The 16,138-nt window shown below is 43.3% G+C and overlaps 1 protein-coding gene across 2 annotated transcripts in view; it reads right to left on the reverse strand.

Annotated features, from left to right (window-relative positions):
* Positions 1-16,138, reverse strand: part of SMG7 (SMG7 nonsense mediated mRNA decay factor) — a 71,395-nt gene that overhangs the window by 15,334 nt on the left and 39,923 nt on the right. For both annotated transcript variants that reach the window (XM_032226421.1, XM_032226420.1), the window contains exons 12-17: positions 15,013-15,073; positions 13,241-13,360; positions 9,682-10,114; positions 7,010-7,154; positions 5,761-6,149; positions 3,783-4,157 (exon numbers count right to left, since the gene is read on the reverse strand). In XM_032226421.1, the coding sequence (XP_032082312.1) occupies positions 3,783-4,157; positions 5,761-6,149; positions 7,010-7,154; positions 9,682-10,114; positions 13,241-13,360; positions 15,013-15,073 (1,523 nt within the window). The remainder of the gene's footprint in view (positions 1-3,782; positions 4,158-5,760; positions 6,150-7,009; positions 7,155-9,681; positions 10,115-13,240; positions 13,361-15,012; positions 15,074-16,138) is intronic.

The raw sequence follows: 16,138 nt of genomic DNA on the forward strand, positions 1-16,138 counted from the left end.
GGACAAATATATGAAAAGTGAGTAGGTCAAAAGGAAGGGGAAAAAACCAAGAGTTTTCTGGCAGGATAGAATGGATAAGGTCCTCAAAAGTAAGTTGAGTTTAAAGAACAAAAGAGAGTGGGGAAAATAGTGTGTATTTGTGGTTACTTTACTTTCTCTTCTTTGCATAATGTTGCTAACTAAAAGGGAACTGTGTAACAGCTCGATACTTATGTGTTGTGGCCCAGCAGGAGCCGTTGGAGCTGCCACCAGACTCCGACAGTGAGGGGCTCTATGAGTCGGCTTTGGAGGACCCTGGACAGGGTTCCGACTCCGAGCAGGGCGCAGAGAGGCTGGTTGGCCACCAGGAGGCGCCTGAGCCTTGGACCAGTGGGGAGGAGACAAGGGAGAGTGAGCCGGACGTCAGCAGTGGGGAGGAGCCAAGGGAGTTGTTCCTAGATGCCCGGCACCGGAGAGCTAATAGGCGTAAGGAACAATTACACAATTACAGGAGGTAATTGCACTCAGCTGGTGGTCATTAGGCTCCTCTCCAGACTATAAAAGGACTGCTTGTGCACACGCCCCTTTTGCAGAAGTCAACGCAGGAACTAATGTCGGAGGACATTATTGTAAGCTTGGCAGGCTGGATTGCTACCAGGGCTTATCTGTGCTGGATTGCTGCCAAGGACCTGTTTTTCTGTTAATTAAATGCCGTAACTTATCTTTGGCTCAGAGTGTGTGTTGGTGTGGGACGAGGGGGGTCAGAACACTTACGTATGACTTTTAGAGGAGTGTTGCCAAATGTATAAACACATGCATGTGTATTTAGGAAAAGTCACAAACTAACAGCACAAAAGTGTATTATTGCTGTTGCTGGTAGACCGTGCAGAAGTAAACCTATTGATGTTTCCTGTTTGCTAACTGATAGCAATAGCAATAGCAGTTAGACTTATATACCGCTTCATAGGGCTTTCAGCCCTCTCTAAGCGGTTTACAGAGTCAGCATATCGCCCCCACAGTCTGGGTCCTCATTTCACCCACCTCGGAAGGATGGAAGGCTGAGTCAACCTTGAGCCGGTGAGATTTGAACCACCGAACTGCAGATAGCAGTCAGTTGAAGAGGCCTGCAGTACTGCACCCTAACCACTGCGCCACCTCGGCTCTGATAATTAGTAAGCTCCTCTGGGCACCTAAACCAGAGTCCAGAACATACTACTGGTGCCCTTGTTTAGGATCCTTTCATCACAAACCCCTCAATATCTGCCTGGCCTTATTTCTTAATACAATCCTGACATCCTTTCAGTAAAACCTTATTTTGGATATTCAGTGCAGGATTATAATCTCCAAGTTTGTGTGCCTAAAAGATTCCACTAAACTCCCTTTAGCTTTGTGGAAACCACACAGCCTTTTGCATCATTATATATCATTTGATTACGACTATAGAGTCCGATTGTTCCATTCCACTTTTATTTAGTTAACAGATGCGGGTAGTCCTCGATTTACAGCACTTCATTAAGTGGCTGTTCAAAGTGAATTATGACAGTTTTTCATACTTATGACCTTTGTAGCGCCCCCATGCTCATGTGATCAACTGGTTCATACTTATGACCATGGCTGTGGTCCTATTGGTCATGTGATCTCCCCCCTTCTGCAACCTTCTGACAAGCAAAGTCAATGGGGCAGCTGGATTCAACTGTGTGACTCACTTATCAACTGCAGTGATTCACTTAACGGCCGTGGCAAGAAAGGTCATAAAGCGGGGCAAAACTCACTTAACAAATGTCTCACTTAGCGACAGAAATTTTGGGCTCAATTGTGGTCGTAAGTCGAGGATTACCTGTATTATCATGGAAGTATAGTATATTGTCAGCCCGATGAGGCAGACCAGACAGGGAACATTGGACAGATAAACTAATTCTACTTTAAAAGGTAAAAGTTCCCCTCGCACACACCTGTGCTAGTCGTTCCCAACTCTAGGGGGCGATGCTCATCTCCGTTTCAAAGCCGAAGAGCCAGCGCTGTCCAAAGACGTCTCCGTGGTCATGTGGCTGGCATGACTAAATGCCAAAGGCGCACGGAACACTGTTACCTTCCCACCAAAGGTGGTCCCTATTTTTCTACTTGCATTTTTTAATGTGCTTTCGAACTGCTAGGTTGGCAGAAGCTGGGACAAGTAATGGGAGCTCACTCCGTTACGTGACATTAGGGATTTAAAGTGTCGACCTTTTGATCGACAAGCTCAGCGTCTTAGCCACTACATCCCTGGTAATTCTACTTTATTGTAAGTTAAGTAAACAGAATCTTGCATGTCTGAAAGTACCTTCCACCCCCTATTGCTTTACAGCCAAGAAACTAGGGAGGGTCTCTTCTGAGCCACTGGAAACGCCCCCATTTCTACAGGGAGCTAAGTTACCTTTCTTCTGACTGTTCCCTTGACTGTCTCTCTTCACCCTGCCTCCCAAGATCATTCCCACATACCATTACGTACATATCCTATCCTAAATCATTTTAACGTATTTGTTTGTGTTCTGAACTGATTTTATTGTTCTGAAATTATCCTGATGGGTTTGGTTTCTGTTATGTATTGTGCCTTCATGCAGGGGAATAATTACGAACAACAGAATACGAGAAACATTATATTTGCTTGACTGGAACACGGTGTGCCTGAAATATTCCAGAGAAGTATTCTAAGTGAGATCGTTTTGAGCTTAAAACAAAAACAACCGGGGTTTATTCTGGTTTCATGAACACTCTGCCAGTTAACTCTTTATAAGAACATATTATTGCAACGTGCTCTACATGGGGCTACCCTTGAAAAGCGTTCGGAGACTGCAGTTAGTTCAGAATGCGGCCGCGCGAGCGATATTGGGTGCGCCGAGGTACACCCACGTTACACTTGTCCTCCGTGAGCTGCACTGGCTACCAATTGGTCTCCGGACTCAATTCAAGGTGTTGGTTATCACCTTTAAAGCCCTACATGGCTTAGGGCCAGGATACCTTCGAGACCGCCTGCTGACACATACCTCCCAGCGGCCAGTAAGATCCCACAGATTGGGCCTCCTTCAGATGCCGTCAGCCAGACAGTGTCGGCTGGCGGTGCCCCGGAGGAGAGCCTTCTCTGTGGCTGTTCCGACTCTCTGGAACCAGCTACCCCCGGAGATCCGGACCATACCCACTCTCATGGCCTTCAGGAAAGCTGTAAAAACCTGGCTGTTCCGGCAGGCCTGGGGCTGTTGACCTCATTGTTGAGGTCCAGCCCCGATTAGAATGAATGTATGAGGGGTGTCTGTTGTTTTTAAACTGTTTCTTTTCTCGTTATGTGTTTTTTTTTTTCTTATTTTTTGTAAGCCGCCCGGAGTCCTTCGTAATTGGGCGGCATATAAATATATTTAATAAAATAAATAAAATAAATAATAGCAATAGCAATAGCAGTTAGACTTATATACCGCTTCATAGGGCTTTCAGCCCTCTCTAAGCGGTTTACAGAGTCAGCATATCACCCCCCACAGTCTGGGTCCTCATTTCACCCACCTCGGAAGGATGGAAGGCTGAGTCAACCTTTGAGCCGATGAGATTTGAACCGCCGAACTGCAGCTAGCAGTCAGCTGTAGTGGCCTGCAGTACTGCACCCTAACCACTGCGCCACCTCGGCTCTTAATAAATAAACAGAAGGACTGTGGAACCATTGAGCCAGAAAGACAGATTCATCCAAGCAAACACTGCAGGAAGACATGACTGGCCTACACATCCGGTCATCAGAAAGGAAGCTACTGCCTATATCCTATGGTCAACTCTTAGTTTACCTCAAAACCCATCCTCGGCATTGTGTCCTGCTCCGGGCGGAAGACTCCTTGCTGACGTTTCCCTCTGCGGTCCAGGTTGGCTTGTTGTTGTGCCATCACAACACGGTTATCAGCCATCCCATAGGAGTCCCAGTAAAATTCTGGCATCTTGACCTCTGAGGGGTTCTGGTTATATGGCTCCATGGGGAAAGGCTTCATTTTCTTCTCCAGAGGCTGCTGCTGTTGCAGAAGGGGAGGCTGCAAGGAGTGTTCGAAGAGTTTCACGGGATCCTGGCCCTGGAGATAGTACGGCTGCTTCACAGGCATCATCTTCCCCAGTGGGCCTTGAACCTGAGAGGGGTTCCAGAGCTGCTTGGAGGAGTCTCCCTGGGGATACTAAGAATAAAGATGCCAGCATTCAGCTGTCAGTGTTCCAAGTATCATGTAGAATTAAATCAGAGTCAAAGGCAAAACGATCCTTAATATTCCAATTTAATAGAGCAGAGATCTTGGCATTATGCTATGGAATCCCAATACTGGAAATGACATCAGAATCCCACCCAGTTAAAAGTTCATGATCTTGTCCCCACACCCACAATCCATCACACGGTCCAATCGTCTTCTTCCACGCTGGCATCCACACCCAGCTGTTTCCGGTCAGGTGTCAAAGTACGGAGACAAAGGATGACCTTGGCTTCTAGTAAAGAATGAAAACAATACATTCCACAATCCTACTCCTTTCTATTCCCCCCTCCCATCAACTATACTAAAGAAACAGCATAATGAAATAAGAGAAAGTGTGGCAGGCCAAAATTCTAAAAGGAATATAATTGCAGGCCTGACATCAGTAATACAGATCCTCTGGATAAGAGATTGGTTTTAGGATCCAGCAAATAACCGCAGAACAAACTGAGTGTGATATGGATGCCAAGTATGTTCTGACTCACAATTAAATAACAGGGTTGAATATCTCAAGCAGTATAGGATAACAAAAAAAAAAACAACCTCTTTTGCTCTTTGCGCATACCCTGCATGCTGTATTTACCTTATTATAAAAATATGTTCAATGCCAGCATGTTAGGCGGAACTGCACATTCAATTCTACAGAGCGAACTTCCACAGTTTACGGTTTTGAGATTAAAGTTTTTCAGACCTCACAAGCAGAGAAAAGCAAAAGAAACTTTTAGCAGAGACAGACTACAAGCCTAGCATTTCGACGTTTTAAGATTCGTCGGTTAATAATTTTGTCATCTTTCAATCAAGACGCAACGCTGCAGCTCTGCAAGTACAACAGTGCATATTAAGTTGTAATCCTTCAAATTAATCAATCTTTCAATAATACCGATTCATCATTGATAAGGCTGGTCATGCCGTACTTGAGAAGCAGCAGTAGGAAAGGTTTTAAAACACATAATCTGAACTATTCTGATTCCTCTCGCCTAGAAAAAGAGGCATTAATAAATGTCCATTCTGATATTCCTCTGTTCTTAACTTTCAACTGCATTCCTAGTTTGTTTCCTAGCGCCATATTTTATCTTCTCTCTTTCCCATTACCTTGTGAATCCCTTTTCTCCTTTAGTGATTGTATTTGCCTTCATAACATTTACAGAAAGACCAGTATTGCAATCTATGTTGGAGTCTTTGCATTATTTGTACTGTGTTATGTGAGGTTCACCGACAAAAGGGCGAACGACAAAAGCGCGCCTGACTAAACCGCGGTGACAAAACCGCGAGTTCTAGAGCGCGCCGACGAATGAGCGTTGAAGCGCGCCGACAGAAGCGCACTGTAACCCTAACCCTAACTCGCGCTTCTGTCGGCGCAAAGTTGCCGGCGCGCTGTTGTCGGCACGTTGATGACATCGCGGTTTTAGCGCCGTGGTTTTCTCGGTGCGCTTTTGTCATGCGCGCATTTGTCGGGTCACGGTTATGTGAGTACAAAACGTATAAAGGTTTGGAGCGCTAACCCACTCTCGGTCTCTCAAAGTTAGCGGAGTCTCACCTGCTGGAATCCAGAGTGGTGCGGAGGACTCTTCCCTAATGCCTTTGTCGGGGACTGCTGCTGCTGCTGTTGCTGCTGCTGCGCGAGAGCCTGGACCTGCAGCTGGCTTGCAGACGGGGTCGTGGCCTGAGCTGGTATGGATGCAAGGGGCTGCTGAGAAGGGGAGGGAGTCTGTTGAGGTCCCTGGTTCATTGGGCCTGGTCCAGAGGGCCGCTGCTGGCTGTAAGGAATGTGGGACTGCTTCCCAGCTTGCACCTGATTTCCTGCAGGTGAATGAGCTGCAGGCTGAAGAAAGGTTCCCGGGACGGAAACTCCACCTGGGAAAGTGTATCCTGAGCTCATGGAGAAAGCCACAGGAGGAGGAATCACGTAGGCAGGAGGTGGGAAGCCTTGAAAGAAAGAAAACACACGTTTTTAAGAACTGAAAACATCGGATTATGCTGCCTGCCTCCTCTTCAAGATTAACCACTGAGGCAGATTATGACCGGTCATCTCTTTACCTTTCAGATCCTACTAGCTAAAGAGAATCTTTGTAAAGCAAAGCTCTCCTATCTGCCAGCATTCAATTATACGAATGGATTAATTCAGTCTATTTGTCTGTGCTGAAGAAATGTTTGCGGGAAGAAGTTTGTGCCATAAGCCTGCAAGAGCACCCTCAATTTCCTAGAATTTTCCTAGAAAATTCCTAGAATTTTCTTCCAGCAACATCCTAGGGGATGCTTCACTGTGACTTTCAGAGGACTATAGGCTTCTTTAAAAAAATGTTATCACACAAATAAATTAGTTCTAGCAATACAGGGATGCTTTGCATTTATTATGTTTTCTATTTCAAAATCTACCTTTATGTTTGAAAAGATCTGTATGTTTTCTTCCTTGTCGCGTACCCTGGGTTATGGATGTGGGTGTGTAAACACACACACACACACGTATATAAACTATGAAATAAAAGCAAGAAGGCTTCTCCTGCTGCGTCTTGGCAGAAAAGACAATGGGGAAAGACTGGTGTCTGGTAAATGCCATGTAAAGTTACACATTTCATGATTATGCCTACTTTCGAGAAATAATGTGAACATTCCATTTAACAATGCATTTACAGTGCTTAATCACATACACACACATATACGTCCATCCTCTGCCTTTTGCCCCTTAACTCCTTTGAATTAAGAGAGGTAAGTATATTAGGAAGACACTAATTGTCTGTTCCATCAGTTTATACCAAGATTAGTTTAGATAAATAGCATTTTTTTACCTGGCCGGCTAGGAAGAGGAGGGAAAGCTCCTGGGTGATGGATGGGGATGAACTGGGAGTTGCTGGCCTGGTTTGGAGACTGAGTTACTGGTGTTTTTCTGACTTCAGACACTGGAGTCTTCCTCAACTCGGTCTGGGATTTTACCTAAAGGGATAAGCCAGTAAAAGCAATAATTTTAAATGTTTGCCTTTGTTCACTTGTCCATGCCTTCTCAAGAATGTAAAAATTAAAAAGTTAGTTACTAAGACATATCAATTCTTTCCAGGGATTTGTTCTACAGGAACACAGCTCCACATTTGCAGTTCTCAGAACGTTTTAGACTGATCATGTACTATTTTCCTCTGACTCACAAGGTTAAAAACAAAAACTACCAGCTTTTTCAGAAAAGAGCTCAGACCGAAGATCATGTTTGGAATTTAGGGGAGCCATTATCTCCACAGTGGACTAGAGGAGGTAGCCCAAACCTGTCTTCGGCTTCATACTTTCTAGGTGGAACTCAAAGTCATAGCTTCAAAAGAAACTTAATAGAGAGACTGGTAAGAACTCCCAGCAGTTGGGCCAAGGGTTCTAAAATGCACATTGGAATATTACAATATAAACGTTGATAAACAAATTACTTGAGATATTTTAATACTTACCCGGGCTACCGGACTTATGATACTAGATATCCCTGTCTAGAAACCCTGTTTCCAAAACTACCATTTTAAGTTCTAAGTTCTGAATTTTAAAGCAGACATTTTAAGTTCTAAGTTCTGAATTTTAAAGCAGACATTTTAAGTTTTAAGTTCTGAATTTTAAAGCAGACATTTTAAATTCTGAATTATAAAGCAGACATTTTAAGTTCTGAATTTTAAAGCAGTCATTTTAGGTTCTAAGTTCTGATTTTTAAAGCAGACATTTTAAGTTTTTAATTCTGAATTATAAAGCAGACATTTTAAGTTCTAAGTTCTGAATTTTAAAGCAGACATTTTAAATTCTGAATTATAAAGCAGACATTTTAAGTTTTTACAGGCACAAAAGTATAAGATGTAGGTTTTAATGAAATTGGAGCCTGGTCCTTATTTCTTTATATCAATGTCAGCTTTATTTTATTCAATTTCAGTTGCAGCTTCAAAGTTACAGCAATTCATATACCATAGATGTGCTAACACACTAACACACTTATTCCAGAAAAAATGAATACGTTAATAATAAACCTATATAATGAAAAAAGCTGAAATTTAGAGAAAAAGAAAGCACAATAAATAATACCCATTGTGAGATAACTTTATACTTTATTTAGAAGCAACAGCTTATAAGGGAAAGCTCTTGAAAGAACAATAGTTCAACCCCCCAAAAATATGAATCTCTAGGTAAATTTGAACAAATAGCAAAATAGTGTGTTCTGAAAATTTATCAGGTACAATCTGTCCCCCTGAATTGTGTATTAATACAGAACATTCTTCGACTTAAGAATCTAATCAAGAAGATCTTTGTACTGAATTCATTTTATGCTAGAACAGCCTGTATCCCAAATCAGATTCACTTAGCGCAGTTCCCAATGACTAGAAATTGGCAAACATTTGCTATAATATTACATCAAATGCTAGCAAATAACTCTTTGCACTTTAAAAAAAAACATTAGAATGCTTACTTTCAGAAAACGTAATGGTATTATTAAGCTTATTTAAACCCTGTGATTAAGAGCCGAGGTGGCGCAGTGGTTAAATGCAGCACTGCAGGCTACTTCAGCTGACTGCAGTTCGGCGGTTCAAATCTCACCGGATCAGGGTTGACTCAGCCTTCCATCCTTCCGAGGTGGGTAAAATGAGGACCCGGATTGTTGTTGGGGGCAATATGCTGACTCTGTAAACCGCTTAGAGAGGGCTGAAAGCCCTATGAAGCGGTGTATAAGTCTAACTGCTATTGCTATTGCTAATTGATAGTGTCATGTAGTAATTAAGAGGTGGCACTAGCATTATGGAGTTTTGAGGTTCAAGTCCAGTCTGAAGCTCCAAAGTGTGACCTGGGTGAGTCACTCTCTCCCAGCCTATCTATATCACAGGGCTGTTGCTAAGAGGGAGAATGCTATGTATGGCATCCTGAACACCTGAATGAGAAGGCAGCCACGAGTGAGTGAGTGAGTGAGTGAGTGAGTGAGTGAGTGAGTGAGTCCCACTCTACTACGGTAAGTAAAGAGTAAACTGGACATACTCTAATTAGGAAGGTGAGTCATAAGATCCCAAAGAGGGCTACCCTAGAAGAACAGAACTAACAGGTCGACAAAGGAGGGAAAGGAAAATAAGAAGAGAAACATAAGCCACTATTCCATAAGAGCCACTAGTAAGGAAAACGAAGGTGTGGAAGAAGGAGCGAAGTGAAGGTATGGAAGCTCCAGCTCCATTTGCCTGTTATAGTTGTCTCACTCTGCTGCATCCTCTAAAACAGTGTTTCTCAACCTTGGCAACTTGAAGATGTCTGGACTTCAAGTCACAGAATTCCCCAGCCAGCGAATGCGAATGCTGGCTGGGGAATTCTGGGACTTGAAGTCCAGACATCTTCAAGTTGCCAAGGTTGAGAAACACTGCTCTAAAAGCTTGAAGGTAGCTTCAGGCAACTTTATAACATTGCAACAAAATTAAGTGGCAGCATGAAAACATTCAGAGGTGTGATAACATGTAAAGCGTCATACCTGTACTGCTACGTTCTGCTTCCCTGTTTCTTGACCCTTGTCCATGCCACATTTCTTAATCTCATTCTTCCTTTTGTTGTTGACGTCCTTCTTTCCATCATTTTTATTGGCTGTTATTCCTTTGCTATAATCTCTTCTTTCCCTTCCTATTTCCTTGGTCAGATAGTTTCGGCCTGGCTCTCTGTTTATTTCTCGCGGCTTAATGTTTTCTTTGAATGTCACCATTGGCTTATCTCCTGTATCAGAGTTGCTGCTCAGGTTTCGGCTAGTAGATAGCACGGACTTAAGTCCTGGGCTCCCGTCTACAAACTGTGGCTCCGATGCTTCCTGCAGAACATGACTCTGTCTGGATTCATTATGTTCCTCCAGTAACAGTTCTGGGATCTCTGTCAAAAACATGAGTTTTCCAACCTCATTTTCACATTGGATCAACCTTTAACAAAAAATAATAATAATAAAACAATTAACTGTATGTTACCAATAAATTTCCAAGGATAATCAAAGTCATAAACCTTTGAGTGGGGGGGAAAATACACTGGTTTTTTTTTTAATTTTAAGCCCACAAAATTGAAAGTAAAGTAAAACTGATATAGAAGGGATCAAAGGGAAAGCAACCTTTACTTATGCCAATTGAGAATGGGGAATCTTGATGAAGTCTTAAAGCAGTCAGGGATTATCATCTGCTCTCCTCTGACGTTTTAATAGGCAAAGGCTTTTTGAGATATATTTCTGTAATTTCTTTGGTTGGGTGGTAGCATTTGACCTAAAAATTCACCATGCTTCTTTCAAAACAGCAGTTGAAGTTCAATATAAATCGCACAACACTATCATATCTCAGTTAGTTCAGAATGCGGCCGCGCGGGTGATTATTGGGTGTGCCGAGATACACCCACGTTACACCTATCCTCCGTGAGCTGCACTGGCTACCTATTGGTCTCCGGACTCAATTCAAGGTGTTGGTTATCACCTTTAAAGCCCTACATGGCTTAGGGCCCGAATACCTTCGAGACCGCCTGCTGACACATACCTCCCAGCGACCAGTAAGATCCCATAGATTGGGCCTCCTTCGGGTACCGTCGGCCAAACAATATCGGCAGGCGGGCCCTCGGAGGAGAGCCTTCTCGGTGGCTGCTCCGACTCTTTGGAACCAGCTCCCCCTGGAAATCCGGACCATACCCACTCTGATGGCCTTCAGGAAAGCCGTAAAAACTTGGCTGTTCCGTGGGGCCTGGGGCTGTTGACCTCACTGTTGAGGTCCGGCCCCGACTAGAATGAATTTATGAGGGATGATTGTTGTTTTAAATTGTATTGTTTTTATGTTTTTTATATTTTCTTTGTAAGCCGCCCGGAGTCCTTTGGGATTGAGCGGCATATAAAAACTAGTAATAAAAAATAATAATAAAAAATCTCAGTTGACTGCAACATGCTGCACTATGCTAGTGCTTATACAGCAGGCCATTACAACTGATAGTAAAGCCACCTTTGCCATAATATCTCACTAAGAATGAACACCGCAACCATATTTTAAGTTGCTTGGACTAAAACCTGGGATTGATGTTTGAGAATTTGATTAGAGATAATGAGAGTACTAAAATGCAAGTAATAACCTTGCATTTACTAAAACAATTCTTTTTCATTCTCCCTCTGCAAGGACTTCATTCCCCCATCCCACCAACGCCAGTAGATTAATCTAGGTAGGGAGTGATTACTTGCAGCTTTCAATACCCAAGATCACCAATCTGATTTCAAAAGGTCAATGTAAGTGATCACCTCAGAACTCTAGAAAAATCTCTCTTTCTGCTGTTTTGGAAGAAAAAGGGCTTCAGAATGTAAAAGGAAGAATGGGGACAGAGAACAGGCAGTCCTACATATTCCTAGCTCTGGCTCCATGCATTGCATGCAACACAACTTTTACATGCTGAGGTAGTTGCAACGCTGCAGGAAAACATTTTTTAATACAGAGAGTTCTGCAGCAAACCCCACTACATTAATTCATATGCTTCAAGGGCACAAGATTCCAATTCAGTCTGCAGCAGCTCCTATTTAAAGCTGTGAAGCGGTCGGGCTGGGAGCCTGAGTTATTACAAAACTGCCATCAAACTAGGTCAGTGATCAGATTTTACCAAAAGACAACTAATTTCTGTCAATCTGTCCAGCCAGTCTACTATTAGGGTTAGGCAATGTTTCAAATCCGAAGTCAAAAAGATGCTTTGGCACATAGGAGATGCAAACATGGCGCCTATCTGCAACTTCTTAAAGCAGCTGCTCCTTTTGCCAGGAGCATTCCCCCCCCCCCCCCAAAATATGCTGGACACTTTTATACCACTCAATCTGGTGTGTAGCCTTACAAATTACCATATTTTTCAGAGTATAAGACACACCTTTTTCCCTCAAAAAAAGAGGGTGAAAAATCTGGGTGCATCTTATACACTGAATAAAGCATTTTTGGCTTCCCGAAACCCTGCCCCGTTTGCAAAAATGGCCATGCATAGCCTTTAGAAGGCTTCCAGAGTGCTCCTGGGGGCTGGGGAGGGCTGTCAGCCTCTGCTTTGCTACTGCTTTGGCTGCCATTGAAACGGGGAGGGGGGGGGCATGGTATTTGGGAGGGGAATCATTATGTGCTGGAGGAGTGTTCTAGAAGCTGTCCTGACCATCTCTTTGCACACGTGGAGGAAGGGAGTTTCCCGCCAAGGCTAACTGTCCAGCATTCCACTCTGATGATGCTTTTTGAAGATATTGCCCACCTGACGGTTGGGTGAATTATTACTGGACTATGAACTGGGGTGCCAAGGGGAGGGGATTGAACTATACATGATATCTATTGCTTTCGCGCCAAATTACCCAGACTCAGCTTTGCTTTGCTCCTTATCGTTTGTAATTAGTAAAAGTACACTTAATTTCAAGAATGGAGTTGAGTGGTTTCTTTCCTGATTATTAAATGAAGCAGTACCTGACAAGGGCAAAAATGAACGAAAAACAGTCAATTCTTTGCTCGTTTTTGGGGGGGCCCGCAACTCCCAGAAGCACTCTACAAGCCTCCCAAAAGCTATTCATTCCCCTTTTTTTTTGGACAAAAAACGGGCCCGTTTTCGTGAAAAACAAGCCATTCTTGGGAGGTCTGCAGAGTGCAAAAACTTTTTTAAAAAGATTTTGCCTCTTCAAAATCTTGGTGCGTCTTATACTTTGAAAAATACGGTATGTTGCTACAGCTAGTCTGCACTTAACATTCATCTGTTTTGCAATTATTCAAAGTTACAACAGTGCTGAAAAAATGCAGTTGCAACTAGTTCTCAACTTACAACTGTGGTTTTCTGCTTCTTTTAAAAAAAGGAGGGCGTGTCCAAGCAAAAGGATGGGTAGCTTCTTTTAAAGCAGTGTTTCTTAACCTTGGCGACTTTAAGTCCTGTGGACTTCAACTCCCAGAATTCCCCAGCCAGCTACGCTAATAATTTCATATTAGTGTCCACAATTATACCTTCATTTCAAGTTTTAACACCTGTCGTTAAGAGTACCATCATGGGTGAAAGGTATAGGATGATACTAGCAGCTATAAAGATACCTTGGCTGATTGTCAGCGATCCATTTTCCTGTGAAGATCAGGCGTTGCTGCCGTATACGGCGATGCTGCCCTTCTTTGTCTCCAGTAATCCCCTGATGGCCTTTAGAGAAATCCAAGTTCCTGATTGTGACAAAAATAAAAATCGGACGTTTAGGATTATAAATCAGAAACAAGAGGGCAGTGGTGGGATTCAAATAATTCACCAACCAGTTCTCTGCCCTAATGAACAGCTGGGTAGGCGGGGCTCGGTGGTCATGTGATCATGTGGGCGTGGCCAAGTCAATGTCACTCAGGTCGATGGGCGCTTCGCTTTAGTTGTTACAATGGTAATAAGGTTTAACTGGAGAGGCAGTTTCTGTAAGCAGGGCAATAAAGATTAAGCTAGAAACAACACCAGAATGTTTCCTTCCTTCCTTATAGGATTAACCCTGTAAAGTGGGAAAAAACAAAAGATTTCTTCCAACAACCGGTTCTGCGAACTGCTTAGAAAGTTACCAACCGGTTCTCCCGAATAGGTGCGAACTGGCTGAATCTGGTGGTCTGATTAGTTATCTAAAGTTTCCCTTTAAGTGAGAAAGTAATTACACAGAATTTGCAGGTGATAGGGAAAGAAAGAGTCCCATTTTAAGGTAGTTTTAATATTCTGTTTCAGATAAATACTTGCAGAATGCTTATGTATTTTGTATCAAGCTTTATCATCCTTGCTGCAATTGTTCCTCAAGTAATTTTCCACCTTAACCCTCAAATATAAAAGCAAATAGTAGCAGAATCAATTTCCCAGTAGAAAAGTACTGTGTATATGTTTACAGGCTCCAATCTGCTAAGGTTCCCCCCTCCCCCCCACGATTTACCTAAGGAAGTTAATTTATAGCAGTAACAGTTATCTTGTATAGTATTAGACCAAAAGATCAATCAGGTTAAAAAGCAGAAATCCTTTTCAGTGAAAACAAGAATAGATTATCCATTTTTTTCACCAACACCACTTTCCCTAAAGGTTTCCAATGAGATTAAACTTTAAATATACAAAAATTAAACTGAAATTTAAGGAAACCAGAATTAGAATTTTAATGATTCTGTAACAGTGTACGACAGAAAAGAATGAAGATGTACAAAAATTTGTAGTGTGGCGATAATTACAAAGAGCTTACAAAACGGTGGATATTAATATTGCTTGAATAAATGATGAGTATTATCAGTTGTGGCCCAGCAGGAGCCGTTGGAGCTGCCACCAGACTCCGACAGCAAGGGGCCCTATGAGTCGGACCTGAAGGATGTGGAGGACCCTGGACAGGGTTCCGACTCCGAGCAGGGCGCAGAGAGGCTGGTTGGCCACCTGGTGGCGCCTCGTGGCGCCTGAGCCTTGGACCAGTGGGGAGGAGGCAAGGGAGAGTGATCCAGAAGCCAGCAGTGAGTTGTTCCTGGATACACGCCATCGAAGAGCTACTAGGAACAATTACGCAATTACAGGAGGTAATTACACTCAGCTGGTGGTCATTAGGCTCCCCTCCAGACTATAAAAAAGACTGCTTGTGCCACACCCTTCTTGCAGAAGTCAACGCTTTGACTAAAGAGAAACAAACTTGGCAGGCTGGATTGCTGCCAAGGTTTGTCTGAATTGCTACCAAGGTCCGTATCTGTTTGTTTGCTTGGCTTTCAGCCACCGAGATTCTGGTCTTGTTATTAAAGGACATTCTAATTAAGCTTGTCTCGGCTTTCGTTACTGGATGGAGGAGGGGGGTCAGAACAATTATCTATCTATAACAATCACTCACCTGAACGAGGGTCTCAGAGCTAAGAATCCCTGCAGCTCAAACTCTTCTGGAAGAGGGGTAGCTAGTGAATGAAACAAAGGAATATGCACATCTGTATTCAAGTCCACTTCTCATTAGTAAGCAAGGATCTGATCCAATAAATATCAAGTGCTTTTTAAGTTACAGGTAGTCCTGGATTTATATTCATATGTGCAGTGACTATGTGAAGTTACAGTAGTACTGAATGGACTGACAATTTGTCTCTGAAGTTACGGCCATTGCAGTCCTCTCATAATCAAAATTTGGGCACTTGGCAGTCTGCCTACACTTACGACTGCAGGAATGTTTCAGCTCTCCCTTTATTTATTTGCCCCTTATACACGCCTTTTAGACACCCGGTACTCTGTGTGACCCGACAAATGCACGCCCGACAAATGCGTGCTGACAAAACTGCCGCAACAAAGCGGTGAAGTCAAAAGGGCACCCACTAAAACGGAAGGGGGAATTGAAGAATCCCTTACTGCTCTGGGCTGGGAGGGACCAAGCCTGGAATGGCATAGCTTAGGGTAGCGTGACCCAACAAATGCGTGCCCGACAACAGCACGCTGACAAAACCGCAGTGATAAAACCGTGACATCGACAGCATGCCCAGAAAGGTGTGCCGACAAAAGAGCGCCGACAGAAGCGCGATTAGGGTTAAGGTAAGGGTTAGGGTTAGGTTTAGGTTTAGGTTCAGGGTTAGGTTTAGAGTGCGCTTCTGTCGGCGCACTGTTGTCGGCGTGCTTCTGCGCTCATTCGTTGGTACAATTTTGAACTCGTGGTTTTCTCCCCGCGGTTTCGTCGGCGCGCTTTTGTCGAGCACGCATTTGTCGATGAACCTAGGGTAGGCCCTTGGCTAACAACTGGTGGAATTTGTTTAATGATGACAACAGGGAATGCCCTTGCTAAGTGAAGCAGTCATATCACCTTGACCTTTACAACTGAAGAGCTTAGCACTAGATGTTCCTGTCCCAGTTGTGGTGGTAAAGTAGTCCTCGGCTAATAACTAAAAAGTGGAACCAGAAATCCAGTCGTAAGTTGGTGTGATTGTAAGTCAAGGAACCCATAGGCCATTTTTTTTTTACATTTTTTTGCAGTGGTCATTAAA

Source organism: Thamnophis elegans, chromosome 11, assembly GCF_009769535.1.
Source record: "Thamnophis elegans isolate rThaEle1 chromosome 11, rThaEle1.pri, whole genome shotgun sequence".
Taxonomy (NCBI): domain Eukaryota; kingdom Metazoa; phylum Chordata; class Lepidosauria; order Squamata; family Colubridae; genus Thamnophis; species Thamnophis elegans.